The sequence below is a fragment of the Atractosteus spatula genome, chromosome 16 (genome assembly GCF_055471065.1).
Source record: "Atractosteus spatula isolate fAtrSpa1 chromosome 16, fAtrSpa1.hap1, whole genome shotgun sequence".
Classification (NCBI taxonomy): domain Eukaryota; kingdom Metazoa; phylum Chordata; class Actinopteri; order Semionotiformes; family Lepisosteidae; genus Atractosteus; species Atractosteus spatula.
In genome coordinates this window covers 15,953,893-15,972,263 of record NC_142721.1, presented here as the reverse complement: position 1 = coordinate 15,972,263, position 18,371 = coordinate 15,953,893, and the positions used below count along the sequence as shown (strand labels likewise).

The following is an 18,371-nucleotide window of genomic DNA, read 5'->3' as shown; positions in this document are numbered from 1 at the left end:
GAACGTCCCGGACTACTCCGCTGGAGACTCATGGGACCTGGTCTCTGTGAGGGAGGTTTGGAAGCGTCATGCCCAGAGACTCCAGGTCCACTGCAGTTTCATCCGTTTCAGGTTTTGTATGATCTGTAAGCATTCAGAATACTTGCACTGATGATCCCGTGGTGGATCAGACTGCTGTGCCACGGGGGGTCTGATTAACAAGACTGTAAAACCTGGAGCGGATCAGACCGCTGTGCCACAGGAGTTTGAATTAACAAAGCTGTTGTAAAACCTGGAGTGGATCAGACTTCTGTGTCACAGGGGTCTGATTAACAAGACTGTAAAACCTGGAGCGGATCAGACCGCTGTGCCACAGGAGTTTGAATTAACAAAGCTGTTGTAAAACCTGGAGTGGATCAGACTTCTGTGTCACAGGGGTCTGATTAACAAGACTGTAAAACCTGGAGCGGATCAGTCTGCTGTGCCGCAGGAGTTTGATTTAACAAAGGTATAAAATCCAGAGTGGATCAGACTGCTGTGCCACGGGGGTCTGATTAACAAGACTGTAAAACCTGGAGCGGATCAGACTGCTGTGCCACAGGAGTTTGATTTAACAAAGGTATAAAATCCGGAGTGGATCAGACTGCTGTGCCACGGGGGTCTGATTAACAAGACTGTAAAACCTGGAGCGGATCAGACTGCTATGCCACAGGAGTCTGATTTAACAAAGCTGTTGTAAAACCTGGAGCGGATCAGACTGTGCGTGGGCATGTATGCTGTTCACATGCATGTGTGTGAGGGTATTGAGGGTACTAAATCGCAGGAGCCCCATATTGAGCCTTATTCAGTCATGGCCTAACACCAGAGCCCCGAGAGACGAAAGCACATGTGTAGTGACATGTGGCAGAGGTGCTCTCTTACTAGGATCCTGCCCGGTAACGTCACTAGGAGCGACTAGCGTCCTTACTGGGCTCCCACGAAGATGAAGTAAACATTCCGAGAGCAGAGATCCAGCCCCTAGGAGCTGATCCCACAGTGACAATAAGAACACGGTCCCTCTGCTCCCCTCTGCGCACTTCAATCCAGCACAGGACTCAGCATGGCTCTTGAAAACATTAATCCGCCGCAGACCCCGGCTTCGGAGGTAGGTATGAGCAATGGATTGCCAGCTGAAGCAGTTAATAAGAAACGGGCGAGCAGCGCTCCCTGCACTGTGAGCTGTGGTTCACCAGCGAATTGAGATCAGTGCCGAGAAAGGAGAAAGCAGGCCAGGTTATCTCCAGGCTCACCTGCCCCCTTATAGAAAAACCTTCTCCGTTTGCAAGTACATTTCCGAAGATTACCGGGTCCCGGCTAATTCTCTGCTCTCCAGCTGCTGTAATTAACGTTAATTGTTCGGAGACCCCCTGGGGTGAGTGCACCCCTTTCTTGTGGGGTTGTGTCTGGGTTAATCCCTGGAACCTAGAGAGTTCTCTAGGTAGCTGGCTTACTTTTATCAAGCGTCGGGGAACAAGCATGACACTGCTTCGCTTCATGAGATGAAAGACAAAGAGCAGCCCAGAGTCTCCTGCTGTACAGAGCTGAAGGAGGCTGATATTTCATTAGAAGTCTCTGCTAATTAACACAGACCCCAGTTCGCTGCTCTGTGGACAGGAATCCAACAGAGCTCCAGATACCGACAATTCCTGTCCTCATCAGCGATAAAATCCAAACTCTACAAATGCATTTGTGTGCATATGACCTAAAATGCATAGTCTTCATCTGCTGTATGTAGGCAAGTACTGGAAACAAGAAATGAGAGTGCACTCAAGAGAGTTCATTCCTTAAGCGCATTAAAATCATCCCCCGGCGCTTGTCCAGTAAATGCGTCTGCTGAAAATGCAGTGTTCTAGAGGAAGTGGAGTGTTCTAGAGGAAGTGGCTCGGTGTTCTGGAGTGTTCTAGAGGAAGTGGCTCGGTGCTCTAGAGTGTCCGAGAGGAAGTGGCTCGGTGCTCTGGAGTGTCCGAGAGGAAGTGGCTCGGTGCTCTGGAGTGTCCGAGAGGAAGTGGCTCGGTGCTCTAGAGTGTCCGAGAGGAAGTGGCTCGGTGCTCTAGAGTGTCCGAGAAGAAGTGGCTCGGTGTCCGAGAGGAAGTGGCTCGGTGCTCTGGAGTGTCCGAGAGGAAGTGGCTCGGTGTCCGAGAGGAAGTGGCTCGGTGCTCTAGAGTGTCTGAGAGGAAGTGGCTCGGTGTCTGAGAGGAAGTCGCTCGGTGTCTGAGAGGAAGTGGCTCGGTGCTCTAGAGTGTCTGAGAGGAAGTGGCTCGGTGCTCTAGAGTGTCTGAGAGGAAGTGGCTCGGTGTCCGAGAGGAAGTGGCTCGGTGCTCTGGAGTGTCCGAGAGGAAGTGGCTCGGTGTCCGAGAGGAAGTGGCTCGGTGCTCTAGAGTGTCCGAGAGGAAGTGGCTCGGTGTCCGAGAGGAAGTGGCTCGGTGCTCTGGAGTGTCCGAGAGGAAGTGGCTCGGTGTCCGAGAGGAAGTGGCTCGGTGCTCTGGAGGAAGGTGAGCACTGTGCTCATCTCTCATGTGCTGTGAGCAATAATAGAGTCAAACGAATTAACAAATGATAAATCCATTTCTCAAAAACGCATGCCCCTCTGTTCATCATGAAGCGTGGTGCGGAATGGGAATATGCTTGACTGGCCTTTTCTCACTTCAGCAGGACTGCCCTGTCGGCCCCAGCAATCTACACTGACACTTCCGAGGGTCACCCCAGCTGAGGCAGGAGGCACCCCTCTGGCCTCTGTGAGAGGGAGGAGGGAGGAGAGGAGACCTGGCTCTCCACCCATTCGCTGCTCCCGCTCCAAATTAATTAACGAGCAACACGAAACCTCACACACCCAGGAGACGGGGCCTGTTTACCCACAAACCAGCCAGGCAGGCCAAATAATCCTTTTTGGAAAATGATCGCTGGCGGGAAGCTCGGCCCCACAGAGGCGATCTCTCCAAGGGGCTGGCTCCGCGCGGCACAGCCGGAGAGAGGAAGTGTGATGGGAAAACCGGATCAGCTCAGCCAGCTCGGGCAGCGGGACGTGCAACCTGCCGCCACACCTCCGAACGACAGCCCGACACCGACACGCTTCGGGACGAGCCACAGCCTCCTGCGCACAAACCAACACGGCTGGGCGACTTGTTCCACTCCCCCGCCACCCTTGGTGTCTCCTGTGCCCGGTTTTAAATGAACTGGTTAACTAGTGGCACAACACAGTAGAAAGAGCGATGGCTGGATATCTGTCCAGTTCAGCTGTGAGTGGTGCTGAAACCGTGTGCCTCTTAACCCACCCTTTCCACTGGGATCCAGATCTGATGCCACAACAGCACATCGCACACATATTTTTCTCTTATATACTGTAGTAATGCATGAGATGTTGGAGGCCCCAAGGCAACTTACAATGAAAAGAGTGGTAAAAGCTTCTAATAATGCAACCCATCTTAGACGAAGTCAATGGAATTAAAGGAAAAATGTTTGTGCACTGAACCAGAACACCAGGCACAGTGAGTGAAATGGCTATAAGCCATTACAGGCGTACAGAAACAGCTCCAGCATTGCATGTCCTGTGTTCTTGGCCTTATGGAAAACTAGAGTCCACTACTATATCTACAGGCACGGGAGCAGATTCACTGTTCTCTATACATTATGAGTGCTGACACCCCAAACAGGGCTCCTATCCTGGTGGAGAGGAGCCGGATGCCCCAGCCCTTTTCTCACGTTCGTGATTGAACCACTGTCTTGAGCTGAAGGTGATCCTGTTGAAGGCACCTATAAGCCCTGGGGGCACTGTGGGCCCAGCTGTTTCTTAAAGCCACCCCTGCTCCAGACACCCGCTACTCTTTACGTAAAGGCGTGTTGCCTCTCCTCGGCCTGACGTGAATTCCCCTTAATTTTCCCAATGTGACCTCTTTCCCTGGTTTGGAAGGTTCACCGTTGTTGCCGTTTCAGGTCCAGTATGCAGTATGACGTTTCGAAGCAACAGAAACCCTTATCCTGCTGATGGTACGGTGACACCTCGCTCTGAACCACACGGTGCAGAACTGCGTTTCCATGAGCTTCCGATGAAACCGACCGTAGGCCAATGAGCGATCTAGTTCAGCCTCAGCCGGACGAGAGTGATGGGGGGGCAGGCCTGGAGGACAGCAGGCAGGGCGGCACACTGGAGACAGCACAGGGCCGGAGGGGCAGGGGGTGGCGAAGGAGACCGCCAGGGAAAAGACCGCATCCCCTGGCCTCCTGTGGGAGGAGGTGTTGCAGCAGGTGGGGACTGCTGCAGTATCTGTGCCCCCCTAACAGCCTGACTGCCCAGCCACAGCGCCCCCCCAGCTCGGAGAGACGGAAAAAACACACTCATCCCTAATCACCCCTCCCCCAGAAAACGCTGATTCACTGGGATACTGCACAAAATACAAGATAAGATTTCTCGGCTCGAGATGCACCTTGCCATGAATGGGACGGGCACAGCCTGGGCTCCTTCCCTCATTGGGGACCTGCGCGGTGCTCTGACCTTCTAGGATTACAGAGCCTGTTGTTGGGAGCCACGCTAGGAGGCAGCAGAACCCAGCCCCCCCAGCACCAATCACAGCGAGACACAGCCGCGTGTACCTGGAGCTGGACAGGTGCTCTTGCAGAAGGCGCGTGGCTCCACAACGGGCACAGCAGGACAGAAGAGGGTCCAGCTCATGTTTGCATATTAAAACCCTCCACTTCCTGGGTGATTTTTGTTGAGGGAGCTTGGAAAACACCTACAGTACTGATCACACCCCCCTCTCCAGTTCTTCAAGGGCTGCGATCGCCCAAGCAGAGCCCCAGCCTCCCACGTTCGCTTTAAGCAGCAGTATCCCCTGATTTATGCGGGCAGCCCCACTGGAGCTCAGCAGGTGTGAGCCTGGTCAGTACCTGGATGGGAGACTCCTGGGAAAGCTGAGGCTGCTTCTGGAAGAGGTGTTAGTGGGGCCAGCAGGGGGCGCTCACCCTGCGGTCTGTGTGGGTCCTAATGCCCCAGTATAGTGACGGGGACACTATACTGTAAAAAGGTGCCATCATTTGGATGAGACGTAGAGGTCATTAAAAATCCCAGGGCGTCTCTCGAGAAGAGTAGGGGTGTTACCCCGGTGTCCTGGCCAAATTTCCCCCTGGCCTTTACCAGTCATGGCCTCCTAATAACCCCCATCTCTGAACTGGCTCCATCACTCTGCTCTCCTCCCCACTGAGAGCTGGTGTGTGTGAGGGGACTGGAGCATCATCCAGGGGGGGCTGCACACTGGTGGGGGTGGAGGGGATCCCCATGGCCTGTACAGAGCTCTATAAGCCTAAGCAATCACTATGATGAATTTAGTCACTGCCTTCCTTCATGTGCAGTCCTTTCTGCAATGACTGACTTAAGCAGTTGGCAGAATTGCAGTGGGGGTTGGCAATGCCCTCCCTCCCACCTGCTGGCGTCCTGCTTTAGTCACGCCGGCTCGCGGCCCCAACCCCGCCGTCCCCAGACCAGCTCTGCACCCAGTACAGGCACCTGCCACTCACGCTAGGCAACCCTCGCCAGGCAGCCTGGTCACCTCGGCAACAACAAAGTCGCTATGGTTACAAAGGCAGAGCGGTGGGCTCTGGGGAGGGGAGCGCTTCTGAGCCACAACTTCAAACGCAGAGTCACACACAGGCTGGACGGCAACATCACCTGCCCCCCCCTGCTGCAGCGGAGGTGCCGTGACCCCCCCCCCGGCTCTGCACAGCAACAGTGTGGAAAAAACACTTCTTCCTTTGCGATTTCAACCAGGCCAGAAGCGTTGCCTTTTCACCGCAGAGGCTAGGCCATTGACAGAGCTACTGCTGGTGCTGCTCAGTCACTGCTGAGCACCACTGCTACTGGTAACAGGATCTCAAGGCTGTGGAGCAGAGCTCTGAACACAGCAGCATTTCCCCCTTGGATTGAACACGCACGGCTGCAGTCCACACGCACGTCTGCAGTCCACACGCACGTCTGCAGTCAATATCTACAGTCCACACGCACGTCTACAGTCAATATCTACAGTCCACACGCACGTCTACAGTCAATATCTAGTCCACACGCACGTCTACAGTCCACACGCACGTCTGCAGTCAATATCTAGTCCACACGCACGTCTACAGTCCACACGCACGTCTACAGTCAATATCTAGTCCACACGCACGTCTGCAGTCCACACGCACGTCTGCAGTCAATATCTACAGTCCACACGCACGTCTACAGTCAATATCTAGTCAACACGCACGTCTACAGTCAATATCTACAGTCCACACACACGTCTACAGTCAATACGCACGTCTACAGTCAATATCTAGTCCACACGCATGTCTACAGTCAATATCTACAGTCCACACGCACGTCTACAGTCCACACACACGTCTACAGTCAATATCTACAGTCCACACGCACGTCTACAGTCAATATCTAGTCCACATGCACGTCTACAGTCAATATCTACAGTCCACACGCACGTCTACAGTCAATATCTAGTCCACACGCACGTCTACAGTCAATATCTACAGTCCACACGCACGTCTACAGTCCACACACACGTCTACAGTCAATATCTAGTCCACACGCACGTCTACAGTCAATATCTACAGTCCACACGCACGTCTACCGTCAATATCTACAGTCCACAAGCAAGTCTACAGTCCACACGCACGTCTACTGTCAATATCTTCAGTCCACACGCACGTCTACAGTCCACACGCACGTCTACAGTCAATATCTACAGTCCACACGCACGTCTACAGTCCACATGCACATCTACTGTCAATATCTACAATCCACAAGCAAGTCTACAGTCCACAAGCAAGTCTACAGTCCACACTGGCCAGGCACCCGTTACACCCCCCTTTAAGAATTTACGGAAATGACTCCCATTGGAAGAACATACACGCTCCCTAAAGAAGGATCTCCACCCTCTGTCTGTGGAAGCACTCTCCTACAACAAAGGGAACCATGACTTTCTCCTCTCTCCTCCACATGGAGTGATGTCGTTGCTGCTGGAAACCCACAGCGCCCCTTAGAAACCAAACCAGGACTCTGGGAGGACTTGACGTGCGTCTCAGGCTCCAATTCAGCTCGGAGGAAGAGACCGGAGATGTAGCTCAGCCAAACTGCTACATCTGTTCCCCTCTCTGTCTCGCTGGCCGTGAGTGAACGCAGCAACTCTCATCACACCAGGCACGTTGCTCGAAAAAGATGTTTCTCCACCACCTTTAGAAAGGAGGTCATGCGAGCTTTCTAGCTAGGAACTAATTCGTGAGAATCTCACCCAGACAGTTTTTTCGAAGGATCCCATTGCATCAGCCTCGGTAGTCTGATAGTGGAGTAAGGTGCTCCAGACTACTACTACTCTTTGTGCAAACGGGTGCCATTCTACCCTGAGACAACAAGCCGACATGCAGCTGCCCAAAGGTCAACCTCTCGAGTCAAGGTCATCGCAGGCATTAGTCTAAACACACTGGTAATCATCAGCCCACATCCCTGTGGCTCTACAGTGCTCTGACACAGCACTGAAGGGTTGACGATGAGATGCTTGTTAACTCATTAACTGTGGATAGACTCTCTCCATCTCCATCAATGTCTTTTCTTTCCCTGGCCAGGTCTCTAAGGCACATCAGAGAGCTCCACACATTGCTGGCACTGTGCTGCTCTTCATGGTCAAAGCTACTTGAGCAATACAGGGGGCACACCACTGACCTCTCTTTGGCCCGATTGCACAGGATCACAATGAAAGCTGAACCCTCACTTTAAGAGCCAAAAGTTACAGTTACAAGAGGCACCGTGCCTGCCTTTGAAAGATGCCCCTTACACAGGGGGCACAGCTGCCCATGAGCTGTGTCCTTGTGAAAGACACACACCCGAGCACGAACCTGCACGTCGCTTTGCGTGACTTTGGCCGACTCTCCTTGAAACCGCACGATTAAATCTGTACGATCATGAGCACACTTCGGGCGTGCTTGCATGCTTTCCTGTAGCGTTGACAGCTACTTTTTGCAAAATGTTAGTGTTTCAGCCTCATATGGTGGGGGTAATGATGATGGCGCAGGGTGATGACCATGACAAGGATATTGAGAATATCGATGATGATGGTGATGTCGTCGATGACGATGAGGATGGCAATGATGATGACACTGATGTTGGAGATGATGGTGATGTTGATGACGATGATCTTGATGTCGGTGACGAAGATGGTGGTGATGTTTTGATGACAATGACGATATTGACATTGACGAGAGTGGCACTGATGATGATATTGATGCTGGCGATGAAGGTGATGGTGATGTCGTTGATGACAAAGACGACGGCAATGATGATGATATTGACGTTGGTGGTGGTGAAGATGATGATGAGGATGTTAATACTGATGTTGTTGATAGTGATGATGATGGCAGTGATGTCATTGACGACGATGGCAATGATGATATTGATGTTGGTGATGATGATATTGGTGATAATAATGACCAGCTTGTGTACACATAACCCTTCCAAATAATCTCTCTGTGTGACATACGATTTAAAGGGCAATTTAAAGAAAATATATGAACAACTAAAAGTAAGTGAACGTGCATGTGGAGTGTGGGGCTGCAGGCTTTGAGAGATAATCTGTCCCCATGCTCACACACACACACACTCACACACACACTCTCACTTTCACACACACTCAGTCACACTAACACACTCTCACACTCACTGTCACACACACTCAGTCACACTAACACACACTCTCTCACACACACACCCTCTCACACACACTCACACACACACTCAGTCACACTAACACACTCTCACACTCACACACCCTCTCACACACACACTCTCACTTTCACACACACTCAGTCACACTAACACACTCTCACACTCACACACACACACTCACTCTCACACACACTCAGTCACACTAACACACACTCTCTCACACACACACCCTCTCACACACACAAACTCTCTCTCACACTCACTCACACTCACACACACTCTCACTCACACTCACACACACACTCACTCTCTCACACACTCACTCACACACACTCTCTCACACACTCACACACACACTCACTCACTCACACACATATCTACACTCACTCTCTCACACACACACTCACACACACAGTCACACTCACTCACACTCACTCACACACACACTCACTCTCACACACACTTACTCACACACACACACTCACTCTCACACACACTCACTCACACACTCAGTCACACTAACACACTCACTCTCACACTCACTCACACTCACACACACTCTCTCACACTCTCACACACACACTCTCACTTTCACACACACTCAGTCACACACACACTCACTCTCACACACACACACACACTCACACACACTCACTCACACACACACTCACTCTCTCTCACTCACTCACACACACACACACACACACACACACACACTATCGACAGGTGGAGCTCTGTGGTGGCCTGACAGTGACAAGGCCACATTCACCCGCAGTGCTGGGGCCATCCCTAGGCACACGGGCCGATGCTGACCCGGCGCTCGCTGGTCACCCGGGACACCCGGCGCCCCCTACAGACACTGCGCTGGAATTACACCTGGCTCCTCACTCCCCCTTCAAAGCACAGCGGCGGTGTTGCTGTGGTGCAGGATAAGCAAGTGTTCCGCCGCCTGCAGGGACTGGCGCTCGAATTAGCATCTCCCGCCACTTCCCCGCGCTGCGCTGCTCCTGGGGTAGGAACAGGTGTGACCTTAGCACGGCTCTACATATTTGATGAGGCAGCTGTATCCCTGTGGATTTCCCATGTTCCTCTGCTAATCCCCTGAAGGAAGCCCACGCAGTGAAACAGCGAGTTTTCTGTGGTTTTCTGGGACAACGGCTTCATGTCAAAGGCAAGACTTGCGATGTGCAGCTGTCGTAATGCTCTGGCCGGAAACACAGCGCCCTGTATCGTGGAGGACAGTCCAGTACAGCTTCTCCGGGCTTATTAGAGGTTCTGAGTGGCCTGCTGTCGTACAGCTTGCCACAGGTTATGGTGGTTTGCTTTGCTGACAGGTGAACTGGGTCTCTGTCAGGATGTGAAACGCCACCTGCGCGACGAATCACTGTCTAAACGCGAGAATGATTGTTATATCACATTCCACCACGGACTATAAATATAGCTCAGAATATGTCTTACAGTCCGACAGGGACGGCTGTATCGTCGCGCTTGTTGTCTTGTGCGCAGGGCAGCAGAGGCGCTGGCCAGCCCGGGGGGGGGGGTGTCCAGTGTGGGGGTCCTGCGGGTCTCTTAGAGCCGTTTGTGATGCAAACCCCCCGGGCGATGAAGGACCGGAGTTCCTCGGTCCCGCGTGAACAGGTGACTTGTCCAGCTCAGCAGTAATTTACTGGTCTTTAGAAAGAGGGGACCTGGGAGGCTAATTGGGGTGGGGCTCCCCAACAGTATAACCAAATCGTGGCCCCAGAGGATTTAAAGGTCGAGTCGACCTCAAGCCCGCCGTTTATTTCTGTGAGGCGCTCTAAACTGCTCTGCGAAGCGCCCCCTCTCGCCGCGCTGCGGAACTGACTGCCTGGTGCGGAGCGGAGCAGGAGCGGAGATCACAAGCAACTGCTCACAGAGCCCGTGGGGAGAATCACGGGGCGAGTCGTGGGAGGCCCGGTGCGGCTGTCCAGGACACGAGTTCTGCTGCCGGACACGCCAGCTCTTTTAAAAAACCAACAACACCATAATGCTTCTGTACAGTAAATCGCTTTCCCTTCTCCGCCATAGCCTGCGTTTCTAGTAGATCCCAAACAACAGCACACCCTCTCTCTCTCTCTCCATTGTCCACAGCAGAGTCATGAAACCCTGCGAGCATCTGTGCTACAGCGGTGTGAAAGACAGCGTAGCTCCGCCGGGCACATGGCAGCCCAGGTCTCCCGGCAGCGCTGCGGTTCAGGAGCAGACGAGCAGAGCGCAGCCCGCCGTCTGCTCCGCACAGGCGCTGCACGCCGCGGCTCTGACTCCGCGTGTGTGCGGGCTGCCTCAGAGCCGACTGCCCGATGGGGCTTCTTCTCCGCGCCGCTCTCCCGGGGCACAGCGCACAACCAAGAGCGCCCGTCTACACAGTAGGTCACAGGGGGTGCTCGCGGATCGTGGGTCGATTCAGACACCGTGTCTAGAGCGTCGCGCGAATTTCCCTCCTGTGGAGTGAACACGCAGCTGACGCGGCCCGCGTCCTGAGGACGAGCCTCCCGGGGCAGCCCGAGCCCGGGACCGTCCTGCAGGGAGGCGGCTGCGGAGAAACCGCGAATCTCCCCACGAATTCATCATCGCTACTCGGGCGCTCACAGCCGGCTGCAGGTCTGGCTTGTCGGCGTGCGGCTCGTCTCCACAGAGAGAACACTCCCGAGATGACACACCCCCCCCCCACCCCCCTCATCCAATAAACACCGTCACGTTTATTACACGGAGAACTGAGCGAATTTTTACACACGGGAGCAGTGGAGCGCGAGACAAAATAAACTGTTTCACGAGCTCCGCCAGCGTAGGACAGAGAGGACACGGGTGGGCGTGGAGGAGGGGAGAGTTGGGGGGGGGGAGGTTCACTGTCAATAAGGGAGCCGCCTTCGGCTCGCGCCGAGTCCCCCTTTCATCCTCACCCCTGGGGAGCCGGCTCGTGCAGCAGCGGGCAGGTGGGGGGGGGGGGGCGTTGGGAACCCGCGCGCGCGCGCGAGCGAGCTCAGGGACGCGAGCCTCCCCGGAAGGCACGCGCTGGGCTGGCGGGTTGAGCACCAGCCCGCTGAGGAAAGAAAGCGGATGGGCCGGATGACAAGACCGCCCCGCGAGCGGGAAGCCACCCGCCCGCTGTCCCTCTCGCGCCCCCCCCGCCGCCCGAGCCGGCGAGGCGCGGACGCTGGAGAGACACTCGTCGCGCAAGGTCGGTGCGGGAGCCATCTCGTGCACCCGTGGGCTCAGGGGCGGCTCGCCTGGGCGCCGAGCTCAATATCACCTCAAGGTTAGGGGGCGTCCGAGAGGCTGAGAGCAGCCGGGGTCGCACACGCAGACACGGCACGGCCCCCCTCTTCCACGCCAGCCCGCGCGCCCCGCCGTGACCCCGCGCGCACAGCCCCGAACCTGCCGGCCCCCGCGCCGACAGCACGGCCACCCCCTCCGTGCCGGGCCCCCCGTCCTCCCCCGGGGCAGTCCCTGCTCTCGCCCAGCAGGCGGACAGCGCTCACACGCACACGCACACGCCGACCCCAGCCCGAGCCCGCCTCACTCACCCGTGCGTATTTAGACGAGTAGGGGTCTTCGAACAGAGCCCAGACGCGCCGCTGCCAGCGCCGCCACAGGCCGCCCGACTTGGCGTCCGGGGAGTCCCCCAGCGCCAGCCTCTTCGTCATCTCCAGCTCGTCCTCGCCGTCCCCGGAGTCCCCCAGGCCGTCCCCGTCCGCGTCGTCGCCCCCCAGGTCCGGCGCGCCGCCCCCGAAGCTGTCCAGCGCCTCCTCGGCGTCCCGGTGCTGCCGGTAGGTCATCCAGCAGCAGGGCTCCACGTCCGTCTCGTCGATGCCCCAGAAGGCCAGCTCCTCCTCGTACAGCGGGCCGCACACGTCGGCCGGGCAGTGCAGCTTGCCCGTGCGGTAGTAGTTGAGGATGTGGGCGAAGACGCCCGGGTGGCGGTCGAAGAAGAACTCGTCGCTGCGGGGGTCGTAGTCGAAGTGACTGTGGGCGTCGGGCTCGGCGAGCCAGGCCAGCCGCGTGCCGGGCAGGGTGCGCAGCGTGCTGCGGTAGGTCTGGTGCCTAGTGCCCCCGACGTTGATCACGATGCGGTCGCTCTCGTCCCCCTGACCCATGGCGGCCCCCTCTAGGCATGTCGCGAGCCAGACCCGGGCATGTAGAAGGCGGCGCGCGCGGGGGGGGGCGGCGGCGGCGGCGGGGGGGGCGCGGCGGCTCCTCTCGCGTGGCACATGTGCGCCGGCCGGGGCAGAAGGGAATGAAGGTGAGGCGGGGCGGGGAGGAAGCGAGAGGGTGGGGGGGGGGGGAGGAGAAAGGTTTGAAAGTTTTGGTGGTTCTTCTCTTAAAAAATGCTAACTGGGCTCAGCACACAGGGATCGCGGCGAAAGCGCCTCTTCCCCGCCCGGCGCTGAGACGCTTAGTCGCAGGAGAGCCCAGCGACAGCCTGTGGCCGCCACAGGGAGAGAGGGGGGGGGAGATGGGAGAAGGAGAGAGAAAGGAATCGATCCTGTGCAATCCCACAGAGGAAGACGAAGAATCCAAAAAAAACCCCAAAAAACACCCCCGACTTCAGCAACGCAGAATTCCAGCCATAATTCCGCCGGAAGAAAAAAAAACCCCAAAACACGCACGCACACCTTCAGGAAAAAAACCAACCAAACTTGAAGGAAAAACAGCGCCCAGACGGTGCTCCTCTGCTCCGAGAAGGGGGCAGCGGTGCGGACCCCAGCCCCTGGCCGGCCGGCCGCAGGGGATCGTCCGCGGTGCTGAACGGACAGCGCCTCCGTCTCCCCCTCTGCCCGTGCTCTGTCCTCGGCGGTCGGAGGCAGCGCCGGCCGGCTACGCGAGGACCTGCGGCATCGACCCGGTGACTGGATGTGCCGAGCCCGATCGATCACCCGCGATCCGGTGGTGCGAACCCCAAGACCTGCGGCTCCGAGTCATGAGCGCAGCCCCCCTGCCGCCGAGCGCTGGCTGGTGCCTTCCTTCTCTCGCTCCAGACGGCAACAGCAAACAAAAAAACGGTGTTTGGAGTAAAAATCAGCGACAGAGGAAGGAGGAGGGGTCGGGGTTTCAAATCTGCACCCCTCCGCGCCGCGACCCCAGCCACCCCCAAAACAGAAATCGGTGGGCACCTCCGTGCCGTGCCCTGTCGCTCGGAGGTCGCACACACACGCACACGCACACCCAGAGGCGTCGCAGGCGGAGGGTGGCGGCGGCGGTCCGGCGCTCGTACGGAGGCGACTCGGCTCGGCTCGGCTCGGCTCGCTGTGGGTCTCTCTCCCGCTCCTCTCGCGCGCGGATCCCGGGGCTGGCAGCAAGGCGCCGCGCGCGGCAGCGTGCTCGGCTCTCGTCAGTCCTGCAGAGGCGCAGCGCAGCCTCCAGACTCCTCGCCGGCGCGCAGGCGCACTTCGCCCGGCTCCGGAGGGGGGGGGGGGGAGCTTGGGGTGGAGGTGAAGGACGTATCTCCGGGTCCTAGCGCCGTCGGCCCACTCACCGCACATGTGGCGCCCTTCAGGGCTTCATCATAACAATACAAAGAGACCCCCCCCCCCCCGTACCTGCCATCGTGGCTGGGAGATGGATTGTAACTCGATTTCTCCTTGCTTGATAGTAACTTTAACGTACGTGCTGAACTGGTCAAAGTACAAAACCCCCTCTCCCTCTCCCTCCTGCTCCAGCGATGGTGTTCAAGGGAACGTTTCTGCAGGTCTTCCCTCCCGGCGGCTGTCAGGGTGTATAACGCTGCCCTAGGCTGGGACTGTCAGCCCTTCATCTGCTCGTCTATGGACAGCATGTTGCTCCATTGTACTTTTTGGACACTCAATCTGTATAAACCTATGCACATATTCTATTGTTCTATGATTCTATGATCATATTTTGCACACACCTATGTATTTATTTTTATTTATTTATTTTATATTTATTTTGTATAATTTTTCGTGATGTCTGTTTTCTTTTTGCTTGTCTTGGGCTGGACTGCAGTAACACCTCAATTTCTCTTCGGGATCAGTAAAGTCTTATCTATCTATATAACTAGGTTGGTAGGGTTCAATCCAGTTTTTTTTTCTTACTAATTGTAAAAAAAAAGAGCTATTAAGGTGTAGCACCAGATTGTCAGATCCGGCCTCCTAAGGTTTAGGCATTTTACAGTGCTGATCTTCCAGGAGCAAAACTATAACATGTATATATAGGGTCACAAAAGCACGCAGTGTCTGTCTATGGACCTGCCTTCAGTCAGTCTGGACAAACTGTTTAATTCCCTTTATATTCCACATCTACACTGTCACGATACGCATGATGTATTCAAATGAATTGAAACATTTCCTGTGAAGTACCCAGAAGAGATCAGCAAAAACAGGTCAGATCTAATAACAAAGAGTCAATTATTGATGAGCAACAGATAATCATTAAGATTGCCTTCGGAGACAGGAAGGCCTCCGATGCTTCTGTTGACTCCTACCTAACTGAAATCAATTAATAAACCATTCCCGGGCTCCTGCTTGGGAAAGTACAGGTCATCCGGAGCTGGACTGAGGAATCTGCATGGGAGAGACCATATTGAAAGAGCTGAATAATGCAGACTGCCCCCAACCTGCATCTGTTACTGCAGTGACAAGCTTCAGAGAGGAAATGATCTTTTTCAGGATCATTCATCAGCCGGCTCTTTCTCCCTCTGGACTGTTATCCAGGCAGAGTGAGCCGTGCCTGTATCGGCCCTGGGTCCCAGGGTCTGGGAGTGTAGCACGAAGCCGACAGGTTGCATCAAGCTGAAACTGACTGGTTGAAGAGGTGCTGTTTCCCCATTCTTGAAAATGGACTCTATAGGGCTCATCCCCAGAGCACAGTTCCTCAGCTGTGTTCCAGTGAGAGTGTCTCTTCCTGTCTGTTCCAGTGAGAGTGTCTCGTCCTGTCTGTTCCAGTGAGAATGTCTCGTCCTGTTCCAGTCAGTGTCTCGTTCTGTCTGTTCCAGTGAGAGTGTCTCATCTTGTTCCAGTCAGTGTCTCGTTCTGTCTATTTCAGTGTGTCTCTTCCTGTCTGTTCCAGTGAGAGTGTCTCGTCCTGTTCCAGTGAGTGTGTCTCGTCCTGTTCCAGTGAGAGTGTCTCGTCCTGTCTGTTCCAGTGAGAGTGTCTGGTCATGTTCCAGTCAGTGTCTCATCCTGTCTGTTCCAGTGAGAGTGTCTCGTCCTGTTCCAGTGAGAGTGTCTCATCCTGTCTGTTCCAGTGAGAGTGTCTGGTCCTGTTCCAGTCAGTGTCTCATCCTGTCTGTTCCAGTGAGTGTGTCTCGTCCTGTTCCAGTGAGAGTGTCTCGTCCTGTTCCAGTGAGAGTGTCTCATCCTGTCTGTTCCAGTGAGAGTGTCTGGTCCTGTTCCAGTCAGTGTCTCATCCTGTCTGTTCCAGTTAGTGTGTCTCGTCCTGTTCCAGTGAGAGTGTCTCGTCCTGTTCCAGTGAGTGTCTCGTTCTGTCTGTTCCAGTGAGTGTGTCTCATTCTGTCTGTTCCAGTGAGTGTGTCTCATCCTGTCTGTTCCAGTGAGGCCCCACTAACACCTCTTCCAGCAGCAGCCTCAGCTCTCCCAGTAGTCTCCCCTCCAGGTACTGACCAGGCTCACACTGCTGAGCTCCAGTGCTGAGTGGATTATCAGCTGGGAGCTGCAGGGTGATGTGGCTGCAGGCTGTACCACTTAGGGAACCTTATGACCCTTTAACACACATGAGCCAGGACAGGAAGAGAAAATCACATTAGAGTGTAAATAAATGGGTTGAGTTGGAAGTCAGCTGTCCGTGTTTCGCCCGTTATGGATTTTGTTACTTTCTGGCAACGTGTTTATGTTCCGAAGTGTCCACTGAGCTCCCATTAACAATAAATCGCATGTAACCTGTCATTCACAAAGACAGTCCGGAGGAAATCAATATCGCTGACCAGCCCTTCGCTGGATCTGATCGATGGGCAGGAATGGTGAGCCGGGGAGCAGCCAGCAGCGACGTAGCAGTCAGCTCACCCATCAGCTCAGCTGGAGGGAGCCAGCGGGACACGGGACGCACGTTGACGAGGAGACCTCCTGGCTTAAGAAGCACATATGTACCAGGGCTGAGCCTGCCGGGTACAGGTGTAGACTTCAGTCGGTCATGCTGGACTGTCACGGACACGGACTGAGATCCGTGTCGGGTCTTGTAGGAGACCCTATGCGATGTGGTAAGAGCTGGAGAAGACAGGAGGCGTGGTGAAAGGGAACACACAGGGGTTTAATAGTGCACAAAATAATAGTGACAGTCCGTGAGACAGTGAGCGGGGGAGACAAGGAATAGCATCCAAATCCAAACGGGTCCAAAGGCAGGTCAGGGCCCAGTCCGGGGGTCCAGCGGCGAGTGATCCATCCTGGGACAAGACAAGGTTAAAATCCCCAGGAGGAGGTCCAAGGGTGACGGGGCGAGACCCTCCAGACCCCGGGCTCAGGAAGCGGGAGGTGTCGGGGACACCTGTGCCCCCAGGAGACGGACGCAGGGTTTCCTGGTGCCAGGCGGGCCTCGCGACACCCTGACCCTAATGATGAGCCCCGAGGACTGGAGGAGCTGGTCTTTAAATAATACAGCTAAGAGGGCACACCTGGGGAGCTTAATCACAAGGACAATAACGGGAGCAGTGGAGCGCCCTCTAGGGAGGGATGTCGGGCGTGACATGGACAGGCTCACAGTCCAACCCTGACCTTTTCAAATCAAATCAACCCCTGGACATTTGGGCCAGCCAGCTTTTTCGTGTTGCAGCTTTTCCCCTCAATTATTAGCCGCAGTGAATTTCGGCTGAGCGCCGGCCCGCATCCCTACAGAAGACCAGAGTCACTCGCAGTCTCCCTTCAGTGAAGCCTCCTCGCTTCCCGACCCGCGGGGCCGAGAACAGTCGGATCGCGGTGCCGGCGTTCATGCCGCGCCGTGCAGCAGACGCCCCGCCCGCGGGAGCTGTTACGTGCCGGTTATTGACACGGGATTCCGCCCTGAAACGACAGTGTTACAGAGGGACGCGCAAAGCTGAGGCCAGGCCGCCCCCTAGCGGCGCCCGGGCGCGTCGCAACGTCTCGGCGGCGGGCGCCTCCGTTTCCATAGCAACAGCAGCAGCAGCAGCAGCAGCAGCAGCACCGGCGGCCGTTCGGGAACACCTGCACGCACGGGCTTCGCGTGAGCGCACTGCTCTCAGCGAGGTGTGTGTGTGTGTGTGTGTGTGTGGTCTCAGCAACACCTCTCTGCTTCGGAGACGGGACCGGCTGAGCGGGGTTAATTCCGAACTGCCGGTGCCGGCCGCACTGCACACAACCCGCGATCGGGCGTCTCGGCTGCTCAGTCGTGCCACACGGTCTGACAAACACCGTTCACGCAGAAGAACTTCCTGCCAGACTAACTCACCGCTTCCAAACAGACGCCTTCGTGTAATACAGCAGCTCAGGCGGGGAGCGGCGTCAGCGTGGGTAGGCGGCAAAGGAACAGGTAATGGTTTATTCCACACTGTAAAGAGACCAAAGGAAACGCAACGTTTCGGCTGTGGAGCCTCCTTCGGGTCTGAAGGCTCCACAGCCGAAACATTTTGTTTCCTTTCTTCTCTGTTCAGCAGGGAATAAACCTTTACCTGTTCCTTTGCTTCCGGTCAGAGATTTGAGTCTGAAGTCGCTGC

At 55.6% G+C, this 18,371-nt stretch overlaps 1 protein-coding gene across 3 annotated transcripts in view; it reads right to left on the bottom strand.

Annotated features, from left to right (window-relative positions):
• The window catches only part of LOC148819662 (voltage-gated potassium channel KCNC1), a 57,436-nt gene extending 43,316 nt beyond the window's left edge, over positions 1–14,120 (bottom strand). For all 3 annotated transcript variants that reach the window (XM_088934689.1, XM_088934690.1, XM_088934688.1), the window contains exon 1: positions 12,259–14,120. In XM_088934689.1, the coding sequence (XP_088790815.1) occupies positions 12,259–12,828 (570 nt within the window). In that variant the 5' untranslated portion in view covers positions 12,829–14,120. The remainder of the gene's footprint in view (positions 1–12,258) is intronic.
• Positions 14,121–18,371: the final 4,251 nt, after the last annotated feature.